Source organism: Elephas maximus, chromosome 2 (assembly GCF_024166365.1).
Source record: "Elephas maximus indicus isolate mEleMax1 chromosome 2, mEleMax1 primary haplotype, whole genome shotgun sequence".
NCBI classification, from domain to species: Eukaryota; Metazoa; Chordata; class Mammalia; order Proboscidea; family Elephantidae; genus Elephas; species Elephas maximus.
In genome coordinates, this window is record NC_064820.1 from 88,534,073 (window position 1) to 88,549,691 (window position 15,619).

The following is a 15,619-nucleotide window of genomic DNA, read 5'->3' on the forward strand; positions in this document are numbered from 1 at the left end:
CACTGAAATCACTGATTTTGTTTCCATTAGCAATGTTTTATCTAATGAATGTACTTTTGGTCTAATTATCATGTGATTGATCATCACCTCCACATTTTACAGGGTTATATCACAGGGTTCAGTCACAAAGTTGGCTAATGATTGATGATAATTATGTGACTTTCATAAGAATTGTTACCGACAGTAAGAAACTTACATCACCCATCTTTGGAGTAAGTTTGTTGAAAAGTAAATTAAACCTTCTTAATTCTTTTACTAGCAAATAATTAGATCAAATTATATTTGTCCTAAATATAGATGTTTGGTGACCTGTAGAGAAATTGTGTGACAGAACTCAGTGGAAAAAGGATTTTTAATAAATGATGTAGTAGAGTGGGTCAGTGATGTGATACCATCAGAATCCCTTATGGGATGATAAGGCTGTGTGTCTTGAGCTTGGACAAAAACTTTGGATATTATTGGAGGAAACTCTACAGCCTTTTAGTTAGTTGTGCAATGGAATCCAAAGCAAAAATCTTCTTGCTTGCATGTTCATCTACCCACAAATAATGTTAGAGTGACATTGCCTTGGCTCTTGTTTCTCTGAGAACAGTTCCCTGTTTTTTGGTCATGTTGGCCTATTCACCTCTTATACCCATGTAATGTGGTTTAGCTATATCCCTGTTGAATTTTATTGTTTCCATTGCTTTTATTCCTTGTTCTGAAGTTGTTGGGAAATAGAATGCTTACAGCTGTGCTTTTTCCAGATGTAACACAAAATTCAAAACTGGTGACCAAGTAATTTTTCCAAGATTAAGGTTCTAAATATCCAGTAATATTTTTACATTCACCCTTGTTAGGAAATGTTCAAGTGATTTTTTTTTTAAAGTGGTGCCTTTTAAACATTTTAAAAAGGGAAGTATAAATAGGAAGATGATTTTCTTGATTTCCTTTCATATGTTTTCTAGTTCTGTAAAATGAAACATTTCATAATAGGCATAGCATTCGTAGGTAGTTGTTTTAAGTTGCCATCAAGTCGATTTCACCTTGTTGTGACCCCATGTGTGCAGAGTATTGCTGCTCCATTGGGCTTTCAAGGCTTTTGGAGGCAGATTGCCAGCCCTGTCTTCTGAAATGCCTCTGGATAGGTTCAAACTGCCAATCCTCCATTTTGTAGTCAAGCACTTAACTATTTGTGCCGCCCAGGGACTCCTAGAGTAATACTATAACATGGGGCACATGAATGTAATCTCCATAAGGGCTGGAAATTTTGTCTTTTCACTGTTCTATCTCAGGTGCCTAGTATTGTGCCTGGCACGTGGTAGATGCTTATTAAGTATTTTTTAATGAATTGAGTGAAAACATTCTATTAAGTATTTTCAAATAGGTATATTTTCATTTTAATGAAATTTAGAATTGTTTTCACTAGGATATTTTATCAATAGATCTTTTTTTCTGTTTTTAAGTATTTCTTTTAGGTTTTTTTGTGGCTGTATTAAATGACTTCTACAGATTCATTTCTTTTTTCTCTGTGAAGTAATTGCTCTCCCCAGGCATTACTAATTCTTCAAAATAATTCACTCACAAAACGTGAAATTATTCCTTAGATAGGAAGCATTTGTCTTCTTCTTTTAACTTTTTTTTTTTGGAAGAACTATTAAGGTATTTGAAAAGTCAGTAGATTTGGTAGTATTCATCTTAAACATGCATCTGCTTGTAGAAAGAGAAAATATGTGAATGTGCTTTAGAAGCTGTAAAATCACATAAGAATATGTGGTATTTTTATTCTTACCTATGTTAAAATGATATATTGAGACTCATTATCAAAAAAAAAAAAAAAAAAATTTATTACCAAAGATTGATCTCGCAGATTATATGGATACCTTCCAAGACTCTCTGTCGTGGGACTTCCAGACACGTGATCACACACAGACCAGAGTTAGGAAAAGGTGTGTTTTATATTTAGGGATTCTTTAATCAACATTTTCTTGTATGCTGTAATACAGTTCTAACATGTTCTTCAAAATTATGGAAGAAAATAACTTATACAATGTCCCGTGCTTCTGCCTCACTTAAAAACAAAATACCCAGAGAGACATAGGTATGAATCCCAACTCACCACTTACCTATTTCATGACCCTAGACCATCACTTGATCTCTCTGAGCCTCAATTTTCTCATTTATAATATTAAAATAATATCTGTCTTTCAAACTTATGAAAATAAGACAGATAAATATAGCCAGTAATTATATAAGTATAGAATTATAGGTTCGCTATGAGTTGGAATCGCCTTGACAATAACAGGGTGTTTTTTTTTTTTTAAGAACCATATGGGCCTGCCATCCTGTAGCAGACTGAGTTGACGCAGGAAACCACCCAAGCACACATACACAATCCAAATAAATGTTAGATGAAATCTTGTAATTTTAAAAGTCAATAAACAGATAAGTGGCCTCTTTTAAATATAAGAAGGGGAAATTGCCGTGTGTCATGTACAAAGAAGTATTTGAAAACCAAAGTGGTTAATAGGAGCTAAAGCTTAACTGTCTATTCATGAATTATCTGAACTAGGTATACGTCTAAATGACTGTGATTGTAATTCTTGAGTGAGGTAGAATGTTGAGGTTGCAGGCCTCTAAGGAAAGATTATTCTAAAGCAGTTGCGGCAGTTCATTGACAGAAAACTGCCGGAAGTTTAAGCCAATTTAAGAAGAAGACATGGACATCATTGCTGATGTCAGATGAATACTGACTGAAAGCAGAGAGTACCAGAAAGACGTTTACCTGTGTTTTATTGACTATGCAAAGGCATTTGATTGTGTGAATGATAACAAATTATGAATAACATTGAAAATAACAGGTATTCCAGAACACTCAATTGTGCTCATGGGGAACCTGCACATAGACCAAGAGATAGTCATTCAAACAGAACAAGGGCATATTGTGTGGTTTAAAATCAAGAAAAGTGTGCATCAGGGTTGTATCCTTTCACCATACTTATTCAATCTGTAATCTGAGCAAATATTCTGAGAAGCTGGACTGTATGAAGAAGAATGGGGCATAAGGATTGGAGGAAGACTCATTAACAACTTAGGATATGCAGATGACACAACCCTGTTTGCTGAAAGTGGAGAGAACTTGAAGCACTTACTGATGAAGATCAAATACTACAGCCTTCAGTATGGATTGTATCTCATCCTAAAGAAAACAAAAATCCTCAACTGGACAATAAGCAATATCATGATAAATGGAGAAAAGATTGAAGTTGTCAAGGATTTCTTTTTACTTGGATCTACAGTTAATGCCCATGGAAGCAGCAGTCAAGAAATCAAACTACATATTGGATTGGGCAAATGTGCTGCAAAAGACCTCTTTAAAGTGTTCAGAAGCAAAAATGCCCCTTTGAGAACTAAGGTACGCTTGACCCAAGCCATAGTGTTTTCAATCATGTTATATGTATCTGAAAACTGGACAGTGAATAAGGAAGAACTGTCATGGATTGAATTGTGTCCCTCAAAAATATCTGTCAACTTGGCTAGGTCATGATTCCCAGTATTGTGTGATTGTCTACCTTTTTGTCTTCTGGCATGATTTCCCTATGTGTCATAAATCCTATCACTATGATGTTAATGAGATGGATTAGGGACAGTTATATTGATGAGATCTACAAAATTAGATAGTGTCTTAAGCCAGTCTTGGAATATAAAAGAGAGAAGCTAGCAGAGAGACATGCCACCAAGAAAGCAGTGTCAGGAGCAGAGCGTGTCCTTTGGACCTGGGGTTCCTGCACAGAGAAGCTCCTAGTCCAGGGGAAGACTGATGACAAGGACCTTCCTCCAGAGCCAACAGACAGAGAAAGCCTTCCCCTAGCGCTGATGGGCTTCTAGGCTACTAGACTGTGAGAAAATAAATTTCTCTTTGTTAAAGCCATCCACTTGTGGAACTTCTGTTATAGCAGCACTAGATGACTAAGACAAAGAGCAAAGAAGAATTGACGCCTTTGAATTATGGTGTTGGTGAAGAATAATGAATATTCCATGTAATGCCAGAAGAAGGAACAAATCTGTCTTGGGAGAAGTAGAACCAGAATGCTCCTTAGAAACAAGGATGATTAGACTTCATCTCATGTACTTTGGCATGTTATCAGGATAGACTAGTCCCTGGAGAAGGACATCATGCTTGGTAAAGTAGAGGATCAGCAAAAAAACAGAAAGACTCTCGGCGACATGGATTGACAAAGTGGCTGCAGCAATGGGCTCAAGCATAACAACAACTGTGAGGATGACATAGGACCAGGCAGCATTTCATTCTGTCATGCTATGTGTTGCTATGAGTCAGAAGCAACTCGGTGGCATCTAACAACAACAAGAAGGTAGTAACTGGATATTATGAAAAAGGAATGAAGAGAGTATCTCGAATTGAAAATTATAATTATTGAAATAAAAATTTTGGTGAATGGGTAAAACATCAGCGTAAATACACCTGCATAAGAGAGCTGGAAGCCAGGTGTATAGTATATTTTGTGTGGTAGAGGAGGCACTCCATAAATATGAATTCCCTTCCCTTTCCTTCCTGTTTGCCTCCCTTTATCTGTTTATCCCATTTTCTGTTGTCTGCACATAATGAGATAACAATGAACACTTTTAGTTTAACTTGACTCTGCTCAAGTGAGTGAGAAATAGAGTATTGACTGTTTAATCTGTTTTATAATTGAGACAAAGGATAATGATATAAAATACTGTGCTTACTAATCGTTATAGGGAGTAATTTATCTGGCCATGGTCTATGAGTAAGTATACAAAATGAGAGTTTCTCTAGTAATTTACATTGCATGTATTGGATCTGAGGACAGAGAAAAATACCAGAATTCTAATCCTTTTCAGATGAGATTTGAAATTAAATTAATGCTTCTCACAAAAATTGCTGGTTTGGTTAAAAGGTATAATTCGGTTTTAAAATATGTAGGGTAGGAGTTGATTTTACTTTATGTAAGTGGTAAATTAGTAGCAACAGGTAAACAAATATTTTCCCATGTTTTGAAATTTATTTTTCATTTCAAAACTTTTATTAATGTTTCTCATTAGTTTCTGCATCAGAGATTTCCCGAGAAGCCGATGACATGGCAATGGAAAAAGAGAAATATGTTGATGAGCTGAGAAAAGCATTGGTGTCAGGAGCAGGACCAGCTGACGCATACAAGTTTAATTTTTCTAAAGAGTCTAGTCATTTCTCCTTTGAGAAAAACCTGAAAAATGTTTCAGTAAGTAAAACTTTCCATAATGTTACAAGTGGTAAAGTGTCAGAGTGTTTATTGAAGAATTATGTTTAATATGTAAGTAACTAGAATATTATATCCATAATACCCAGAAATGAAAGTTTAGAAAAGCACTTGGCTTCTAAGTTGGAAGAATGCTTCAAAGTTAAAGTCATTAAGTGCTTTGTATCAATGAATTGTGAAAGGTAATTACTGGAAAATGTATTTAGTTTGTAAGACTTTAAAAATATTGTTAAGTATTATAGAGATAATTACATGAATGAGCAGTTTTGAAAATGAGGTCAAAATTTTTACGTCATTGAGCAGGGCCTATTGAAATAAGTTTGAGGAAATACTGATTTTCAGATAGAAAATACGTATTTACCTTTGAATTATTTTTTTCTTCTGTAGAGTGTATATTTTAAATTATAATGTAGTAATTATGACTTATTTTCTTCTTCCGTAGAATGTATATTTAAATTATAATATAGAAATTTAAGTGTAGTAAAATGTTGTAACTTATTAGGAAGTAAAGAAATTGTGTTTATATCGTAAGACTTAGAAATTTTAAAAGAGGAAGAAATCACTTTCAGCTCCTATATTCCAAAGCTTGTTTGCTTTATAGACAATGGTATCCGCTACGCATCCTGTTCAGTTCCTGTACCAATTCAGACTAAGGCAGGTGGTGTATTTATTAAAAGTATTATATTTATTATCTGTATGTTTTATCTAAGTTGATGGGTTAATTAGATACTTTTTTTTTTTTTTTGCCAGTGGTTTATTAATCAGATATGAGATCTGTAGTAGAAGAAAGGGAAGTCTTTAATACGTTAAGTTTAGAGACAGTTATTGACAATGTGTATTGGAGTTAAATTGAATTAAAATGATTCTTTAAAAAATCTCATTAATTCAGAATGATTAAAAGGATATTACTGATGAGAGAAATATTTGAAGAAGTAATTGGAATTATTATTTCAAATATATTTTACCACGTCGCGACTAATGTAGAATTGCTGGCTTCAGTAATTATTTCCGTTTAGAAGATGTATACTTTCTCTAAGTGGCTATAAATTTATGTGCGTTTCAATGTGCTAAGGTTCTTAAAATGATCGCTTTAAGTAGGTTAAATAAGAAAGTTTGAACTGGCTGCTAAAATTTTGTTATTTATAGCAAATATTCTTTCCTGTAGCCCAGCTCAGTGAGACGATATTATATACTCTAGTATTGCTGACTTTCTTCTAGTATTTTGAAGCAGATTATTGTCAAATTGGGAGTAATGCTATTTCCCCGTCAACAAGCATTTGTATATAATGACTACCATTATTTTAGTGCTGCCAGTTTTTGGTTTTCATCTATTTTGCATACACTGATGCATAACAAATTCCAAATTTACTAGGTATATTTTGGAAACCTGAAAGACTTTTAGTGTCTTTGATGTGGTGAAAGGGGAGGTTTGGTAAACTCAGCATAAATTGAGTACTTGCCATCCTTGGCAATACCTCTGATTTTGCTGCTTCTGTGAAGAAAGAACTTTAAGTCTTCATGACTCATGCCTTTTTTCAGTTTGCTTGAGATGTATTGGTATTAACAACTGAAAGATGTCTTACTTACTACCCCGAAACTGTCAACTTTATCAGAGCCAAGACCTTGAACCACTATATTTTCACCAGGTTTTCTCAAGAATTTGAAACAGAATAAAGGATTCTAGTAATGCAGAAGTGTTGGTTCCCTGAAGGATGCATCTTAAATCACTGCATTGTTGTTTTGATAGCTGTCTCCCTATTTATTCATTTATTTATAAGAAAATGAAAAGGCTACTCTCAGAACAGTTTGACTAGGAGGAGTTTATTCATGGTTTGGCTTTCTTGAAATATATTTTTGGATATGTGAATGAGGTAAAACTTTCAGTTTAAGGCGCTGTCATCAGCAGTATTGATACAGCTGAAAAATAAATTCATTTGGTCAGGCTGCTGTGGAAAGCTTCTAGTGCTGGAGGAGGTACTTCAGTACACTGAATTTAAGAGTGACAGTATCTTGTAAATTCATCTGCTGGCAAAAATTCGTAGATTTGGAAACATGGCAGAACATTTTTTAAGGCTAATCCTGTTTGGATGACCTAATAATTAAAAAAGGAGTTTTGTAATCCTTTCCTTGATGACATAGACATCTGATTGTTGCCAAAAATTACCTCATAAACTTAGAAGAAAGGAAATGAATGAACATGGACTCAACTCAAAAAGTTGTAGTGAATTCTGTTGTTCATTGACATAGATTACTCCGTGAGTTCTAAGTCCATTGGCTGTTAGGTTCATACCTCCTATTAAGAGTCAAGGTTTTTAGGGATTTGTTGCCATCAGTTCACTGAATTTTATGTCTCTCATTCCGTGTTGGAGATTGCTGCGTAATTTTAATCTTTTGAATATTCAATTCAAACAAGAATTGTTTAAAATTTCATTTGTACCAGATTTTTTCTTTTTAGAGAAAGTAACCACTAATTTTTCTATTCAGAAAGACTTATTTTTTTTGAAAAATTTTTATATTTTGTCTGAGTAAAAGAAATGTCAATTTCTAATTCAGTTAACAATTTTAAATGTATAATTTTGTGTGTTCATGTTTCTATACATTTTTGGGGAGGTATGGGTTCATAGCTCTCGTGAGCTTTTGAGGTCGTGACCCCCAGAATTTCAAGAACCACTCATTTATGCTTTAAGTTGGCTTTTGTTATAGATAATATATATTTTTTATTTACACTGAAATCTCATTGGAATAAATGTTCAGTGAACAGCTAGACACTACCTCTTCTCTGTACAGCATGACCCTGTGTGACCCTTCCTGCCTCAGCACCAGTCTTCTTCAGGTGGCAGTGGATTGTTCTGGTTGAAAGCAGACAATGCTGCCCACATTTAGAGCTTATTATGTCTTCACAATAAGAACTATCGCCCACTTGGAAGATCATTCATGTACTGTTTGTCACCCTTTTCCCTCTGCCTTTCATAATTTATACCAATTTTTCAGAATATATTTTGTCATATCAAAAGTACATCTTCATTAATAATGTCTTCATCTCTCTTTTTAGCTTTTATATCTTGTTCTATTTCTTCAGGAAAAAAATTCCATTTATGAGCCAGAAAAAAATTAAAAAGATCTAATAATTTTTTTATAAGAATGACCTTGGGTTAATTGTTTAACTTGCTCTTGCCTCTGTTTTCTCATCTGTAAAATTTTTTAAGTGATTTCTTAAATTCATTACAGGTCTAACATACTATAGTTTTACATTTCTAAAAATAATCCTAATGAAAGGATTGAAGCAAAATTAAACATGATAAAAATCTTTTTAATAAAACAAAACAAATGCTAGAATTAGGCCATAGGTTCTTTATTGGAATTATAGCAAAGTCTTCTTCTATTCTTTTTCTCTTCTTCACTCTACACCCTTCTGATACTGGTGTAAGAACAGTTTAGACTGAAAATTTGGTGACTTGAATAGCACAGAAACCAAAAACCCGTTGCCCTCAAGTTGCTTCCAACTCATACCAACCCTATATCTAATGTGAAAATCCAGGTAGACAGTCTTGGGTTAATATGATAACTTTATGATGTTAGAGACCCAGAGTGCTTCATTCATGTTGCTTTGCCATGCTTAACAGATAGTTTTTATCTCATGGTTCAAGATAGCCACTCTAGCTGTCTTTATTATATTCGCCTTCCAGGCTGCAGGATCAAATTGAAGAAAAAGTAAAGAGCATGTGCCTTCTCTTTAAGTGTGCCTTCTCTTTAAGGCTTTTACCCTAAATTGCATCATTTAATTTTGCTCACATTCCATTGTTGAAAACTTCTTCACGTGGCTACACCTAGCTGCAAGGGAATCTGTGAAATGTGGTCTTAAGCTGAATCCTGTGTCCAGAAATTTCCATTATTGTTTAAAAAGAGGAGAGTGGATTTTAAGGGACAATTAACAGTCTCTTCATGTTAACATTCAGGAAAGAAACATTTTTTTATACAGCAAGTTTCACTTTTAGTGAAGCAAGGTTATTTCTCTGGTATTTTTATTATAAGTATTTCAGTAATATTTTAGTTTAATTTTTTTTTACAACATATAGTAAGGTATTGTCTAGGCTGTATCTTACTATATGTTGTAACTATCTTTCCACTTTTTTTTTAATGAAAAATTTGTTCTAAATTCAGGCAGCCTGCCTACATTTAACTTACATTTCTCAGATATATGAAAATGAGGTAAAATGAGCTAGCCAAAGTAATGGCCTAAATTGTTTTTTAAAAAAGAGCAGCCCAAAATCCTGTATTGTTGCCATGTGTTCTGTGGTTTAGGGGACTCTGAATTCAAAGGGTCACTTCCAGATGAAATATCAGAATCAGAGCATTTATGATGGTACTCTGCCAAAGGCTTTGTCAAAAATGGTAAGGACTTTCAGGTTTGTGGGAGTATGGGTTGCAAATGTGCTGTTTCAATGCCTGAAAAAGGAATCATAGTATTCTTTATTTCTGTGATAAAAGCATTTGTCTATGTCTGCCATTTTTATATCAAATATTTTATGGTTTCCTGACCCATTTTGTATATGGGAACTAAATCTATAACATTAAGTGGTGCAGAAATCCTGCTCAAAGTGTTTATCTTCTAGTTGAGCCATAGAAGGGACTTTAGAATTACTACTTTTAAAAACAAAATTATTAATTTTTAGTTACAGTATTTTGTTTTTGAGAATTTATTTTCTTTTTCTTATGTCATATTGTGCAACTTTGGCTTAAAATTCTTCTTTTATTAGAAAAGTATATAAGCTATTATATCTTTTTTCAGTTACTCCAGGATTGTTCAGGAAAGAGACAACTTACTGTAAGAACAGAAGTAGAAAGTAACATGCAAAAACTAGGCTGTAAAAGGATTCTTGAGTGCTAATAAAAACATCTGCTTTGTTGCTTTACAATTTATCTCTTTTAACATGTTTTATCTCATTTCATTACGTGGACTTTGTAACGTCACTGCTTATAGGTGAGGAAATAGATGCTGAAAAGATAAGTTAGCTGCTCAGGAAAGCATGGGATAGTAAGTTACCGAGGGTAGAATTCAAGCCTCTGCCTTATGAATCCAAAATCAGTTTTTTAAAAAAGTTAAATAATTTTTTATTCAGGTGTAATTTACATACAATAAACTGTAACTATGTTAGGTGTCCAATTTTTATTATTCCAGAGAGTTCCATCATACCTGTTTGCAGTTAGTCTACAGCCACCCCCTTTTCTCCCCATGCTGCCTATTCCTGAGGCCCCAGACAACCACTGAACTGATTTCTATCACTATGTATTAACCCAGTGCCGTCAAGTCAGTTCCAATTCATAGCGACCCTATAGGACAGAGTAGAACTGCCCCATAGAGTTTCCAAAGAGTACCTGGCGGATTCGAACTGCCGACCCTTTGGCCACTATATATTACCTTTGTCTATGTTAGTGTTTTGTATAAATGGAACCATACCATACAGTATATACTCTTGCATGTAACTTTGTTTAGTATAGTGTCTTTGAGAGTCATCGTTATGTGTTGCGTGTCACCAGTTCATTCCTTTCGGTTGCTGAGTAGTATTCCACTGTATAGATATAGCACATTCATTTTCTGATAGATATGTGGGTGGTTTCCAATTGTGGGTTAATATGAATATAGCAGCTATTTACATTCATGTACAGGTCTTTTTGTGGGTATTTTTTTAAAACAGCTTCATTAAGATGGAATTAATACAGGACGTGTAATTTTGAAATGTGCATACACCCGTAGTCACCACTCATCTGTCAGTTTGTTTTACTGTGGTGGCTTGTGTGTTGCTGTGACCCATGTTGGACAGGTTTCAGCAGAGCATCCAGACTAAGGGAGACTAGGAAGAAAGGTCTGGTGATCTATTTCTGAAAATTAGCCAGTGAAAACCTAATAGGTCATAACAGACTCACTTACCTTGGACATGTCATCAAGAAGGATCACTTGCACAATGAGGACATCATGTTTGGTGAGGTAGAGGACCAATGAGGGTGTGGGAGATCCTCAGTGACATGGATTGGCACAGTAGCTGCAATGACGGACTCAAATATGCCGGCAATTTCAAAGAACGGGCAATATCTCCTTCTGTTGTGTGTAAGGGTGCCATAGGTTAGAGTCAACTCAACAGCAGCTATCAATTTATTTATCTTTGCACCCATTAAAGTGTTACTACAGTCAAGATAATTAATATACCCTCACCTCCCAATATTTCTTTGTGCCCCTTCCTCATCCCTCCTTCCTACACCTTCCTGTCTTCACCACTCAGTCCCCAGACGATTACTAATTAGCTTTCTTTCAATATAGGTTATTTCATATCTTCTAGAATTTTATATGAATGGAATCATATAGTATGTACTTTTTTTTATCTGGCTTCCTTCACTTAGCATAATGGTTTTGAGATTCCTTCATATTGGGGGATTCAATAGTTTATTCCTTTTTACTGTTGAGTAGTCTTCTATTGTGTGAATAGACCCCGATTTGCTTATACATTCACCTGTTGATGGAAATTTGGATTCTTTTTTAGTTTTGAACTATAATAAATAAAACTACCATGAACATTTATGTATAAATGTTTTTATGGACATATGTTCCATTTTTCTTAGGTAAATACCTAGGAGTAGAGTAGTTGCGTCACATGGTAGGTGTATATTTAACTTTTTAAGAAACTCCCGAAGTGGTTTCCATGATGGTTGTATCATTTACATTCCCAACCTCATCACCAGTTGGTATGTATGGTTAGATTTGTAATTTTAGACATTGTATTGGTTATGCGGAGCCCTGGTGGCACAGTGGTTAAGAGCTCGGCTGCTAACCAAACTGTTGGCAGTTCAAATCCACCTGCTGCCCCTTGGAAACCCTGTGTGCGGTTCTACTCCATTTTATAGGGTCGACTCTACAGCATCGTTCGAATTGACTCGACAGCAACAGGTTTGTTTTCTCTTTAGTGATTACGTGGCAGTATCTCACATTGTATTTTAAATTTGCATTTCCTTAATAACTAATGATATTATTTGTCATCTGTATGTCTTTAGTGATGTGTTCACTCAGATCTTTTGCATATTTCCTTATTGGATTGTTTGTTTTCTTCTTATCGTGTTTTGAGAGAGTTATTTATATGTTCTGGATTCAAGTCCCTTGTCAGATATAGTATTTGTGAATATGTTTTTTTTTTCTTCTTCTAGTTTGTGGGAAAAAAGGAGGAATTCTTAATTTTAAGGAAGTCCAATTTTTTCTTTTATGGATCATGTTTTTGGTGTCATATGTAATTATTTTTTTGCCTAACCCAGGGTCACATAAATTTTCTCCTATATTTCCGTGTAAAAATTTCATAGTTCAGGTTTTAAATTTAGGTCTGTGGTACATTTTGAGTAGATTTTTATATATGTTGTGATGTACAGATTGAAGTTCTTTTTTTGCAGTGATTTTTAAAAAATTCATTTTAATATTCCCATTTAGTTTTTTTTTCATTTCTAATATTCCACTTGGTTCTTCTTTATAGCTTTTATTTCATCTGATATTTTCTAGCCTTTTATTTATTATAATCGTATTTTACTTTAAATCCTTGATCATAGTTATAATAACCAAAAAGACCAAATCCATTGCTGTCGAGTCAATTCCAACTCATAACGACCCTATAGGACAGAGTAGAACTGCCCCATTGGGCTTCCAAGGAGCGGCTGGTGGATTTAAACTGCTGACCTTTTGATTAGCAACCGAGCTCTTAACCACTGCGCAGCCAGGGCTCCATAGTTATAGTAGATGATTTAAGATCCTTGTTTATTAATTCAACATCTGAATAAATTTATGCCGGTCTCCATTGATTGTGCCTTCTCTTCAGTATGGGTCACGTGTTTTTGTTTCTTCATTTGTTGCACACTTTTAGATTTTATCCTGGGGATTGTGAATGATCATTCATTATAGAGGGTAGATTATTTTAGATTCATTTGAAGAGTATTGATTTTTTTTGAGGGGGGCTGTTTGTTTTCTAAGTTAGTTAACTCAGCTGTACTGCTTCAAACTCTATTTCCCATGTGGTGGGTGTTAGTTGAAATTTCAGGTCAGTTCTTTTAGACTTAGCAGGGCTGCTTAAAGCCTGCCTTTCACATTCATGAGATTTGAACAGAGTTCAAGAGATTGAACAGAGACCACCAAGAGATTTGAACAGAGTCTCTCCTTTCCAGGATCTTCTACTTTACTTTCAAGATGCTTGGTTTCCCTGAAGCCAGATCTCTGATTCGTTAAGAGAGTAAGACTACTAGTTCTATTAAGTTTTAGCTGCTCTGCATGGCAAGGACTCCCTGAGGTTAAAAGTCGCAAAGATGGGAGTCTTATTCAGGGCTATTCCCTTTTTCCTACTGTCCATATTTTTCCAGAATCATTTTACTTTTGTTCACTTTCCCATACCTTCAGATCTCTCTCCTTCCCTTCCTTCCTACCTCTTTCTCGAGAAGTGGTTTTGCTATTATTGCTTTTTTTCTCCTCTCCTTCTGTCGCCCTTTCCCCCTGCCCTCCTCTTCCCCTGCCCTCGTCTTCCCCTCACCCTCTCTCCCTTCCTTTCTTTCCAGAATTTATCATTTTGTTCAGAATTTATTATTGTTATCTCCCATAGGATTGGTCCTACGGGAGCTACGTGACCATGACTAGATGCAGGGCTCTGTTCTTAGTCTGAGCTTTCTAGCCCTGTACTGTCAAATGGGTTTTCTCCATATTTCAGGAAGAGGGTGCTTATATGGTTGAACTTTCAGTTTGTTCAGAAATTGGTACCCTGGCATAATTCCTTAGAGTTATTATTTCTGCTGTCCTAGTTTATGCATTATCTAATTAAAGCCATGCCTGTATTTGAAGAGTGAAATTTCCAGGGAAAGGGAACAGCTGGTATTGACACTCAAAAGAGTTTCATGAAATGAAAGTAAGCAAAGGGATAGTTAGGCAGAAACTCAGGAAAAAGTACCTAACGGTGAGTTTTGTGAGACTAAACATTCTGGCAAGGGAACTTTCTCTGAGCAATTTCAAACTGAATTGGAAAAGTCAGGGGAAAAACAAGTAATAAGCCCAGGTCATGCATTGGCAGATGGACAGTTTGTATGATCTCATAGTTACCTTCCTCAGTGGCTGTTTGACGTGTGTGGTCAATAGCAACAAATCCTTTTGGGTTTTACATTATTAATATGAATGTCTGAGTTGGAATGAAAAAATGGATTCTGCTAAATAACTTATAATTGATGGTAAAAATTCCCCTGGAATGGAAGAAATAGTAGGATTTTATCCATTTTTCTGTGGTCTTCACCAAATACCATAATAGTAAGGACTTAAACTCTGTTTTTTATCATTGTATTCCCAGGATCCAAAATAGTGCCTAGCACATAGAAGGCATTCAGTTAATATTAGAGTTCTTACCTCTTGTATTATGCTTTACTGAAAAGCAACACACTATTCAATGAATGCCAGTTATTGAAAGTGACAACGTTGATGTTTTCCATTAGATATTAGGATATCTTTTTCTTCTTCTTTTTTTTTTTAAATAATACTGTGTTTTTGGTGGAAGTTTACACAGCAGATTTGGTTTCCATTGAACAATTTCTGTACACATTATTCAGTGACATGGATTACATTTTTCACAACATATCAACATTCTTATTAATTCCATTCTGGTTGTCACATGAGGTTTTTTCCCCCCCTTCTAATTTTTATTTGTTGTAGAGAATATGCACAGCAAAACATACAATTCAACAGTTTCCACATGTACAATTTAGCGACATTGATTGCATTCTTAGAGCTGTGCAGTCATTCTCACCCTCCTTTTCTGAGTTGTTCCTCCCTCATTAACATAAACTCACTGCCCCCTAGAGCTCCTATCTAATCTTTTGAGTTACTGTTGTCAATTTGATCCCATAGAGATAGTTCTTAAAAGAGCATAATACTCAAAGCAGACGATTTTTACTAGTTAAGCTAAACTATGGTTTGGTTTTAAGATGACTTCAGGGAATATTTTTGGTTTATGGTTTAAAGATTATCTCAGAGCAAGAATTTCAGGAGTTTATGCACCCTCTATGGCTCCAGCAAGTCTAGAGTCTGTGAGAATTTGAAATTCCGTTCTCCATTTTCCCCCTTTTGATCAGGACTCTTCTATGGAACCTTTGATCAAAATGTTCAGTAATGGTAGCTGAGCATCATCCAGTTCTTCCGGCCTCGTGGCAAAGGAGGCACTTGTTCATGGAGGTTATTAGCCACACACTCCGTATCCTCCTCCTATTCCTGACTGTCCTTGCTCTGGTGCTCCAGGTAAATAAAGATGAATTGTTAGGCCTTGGATGGCCACTTGCAAGCTTTTAAGACCCCAGACACTACA

General features: G+C 35.1%; 1 protein-coding gene across 5 annotated transcripts in view; it reads left to right on the plus strand.

Annotated features, from left to right (window-relative positions):
* Positions 1-15,619, plus strand: part of XRCC4 (X-ray repair cross complementing 4) — a 321,890-nt gene that overhangs the window by 38,466 nt on the left and 267,805 nt on the right. For all 5 annotated transcript variants that reach the window (XM_049867100.1, XM_049867091.1, XM_049867107.1 and 2 more), the window contains one exon: positions 5,065-5,240. In XM_049867100.1, the coding sequence (XP_049723057.1) occupies positions 5,065-5,240 (176 nt within the window). The remainder of the gene's footprint in view (positions 1-5,064; positions 5,241-15,619) is intronic.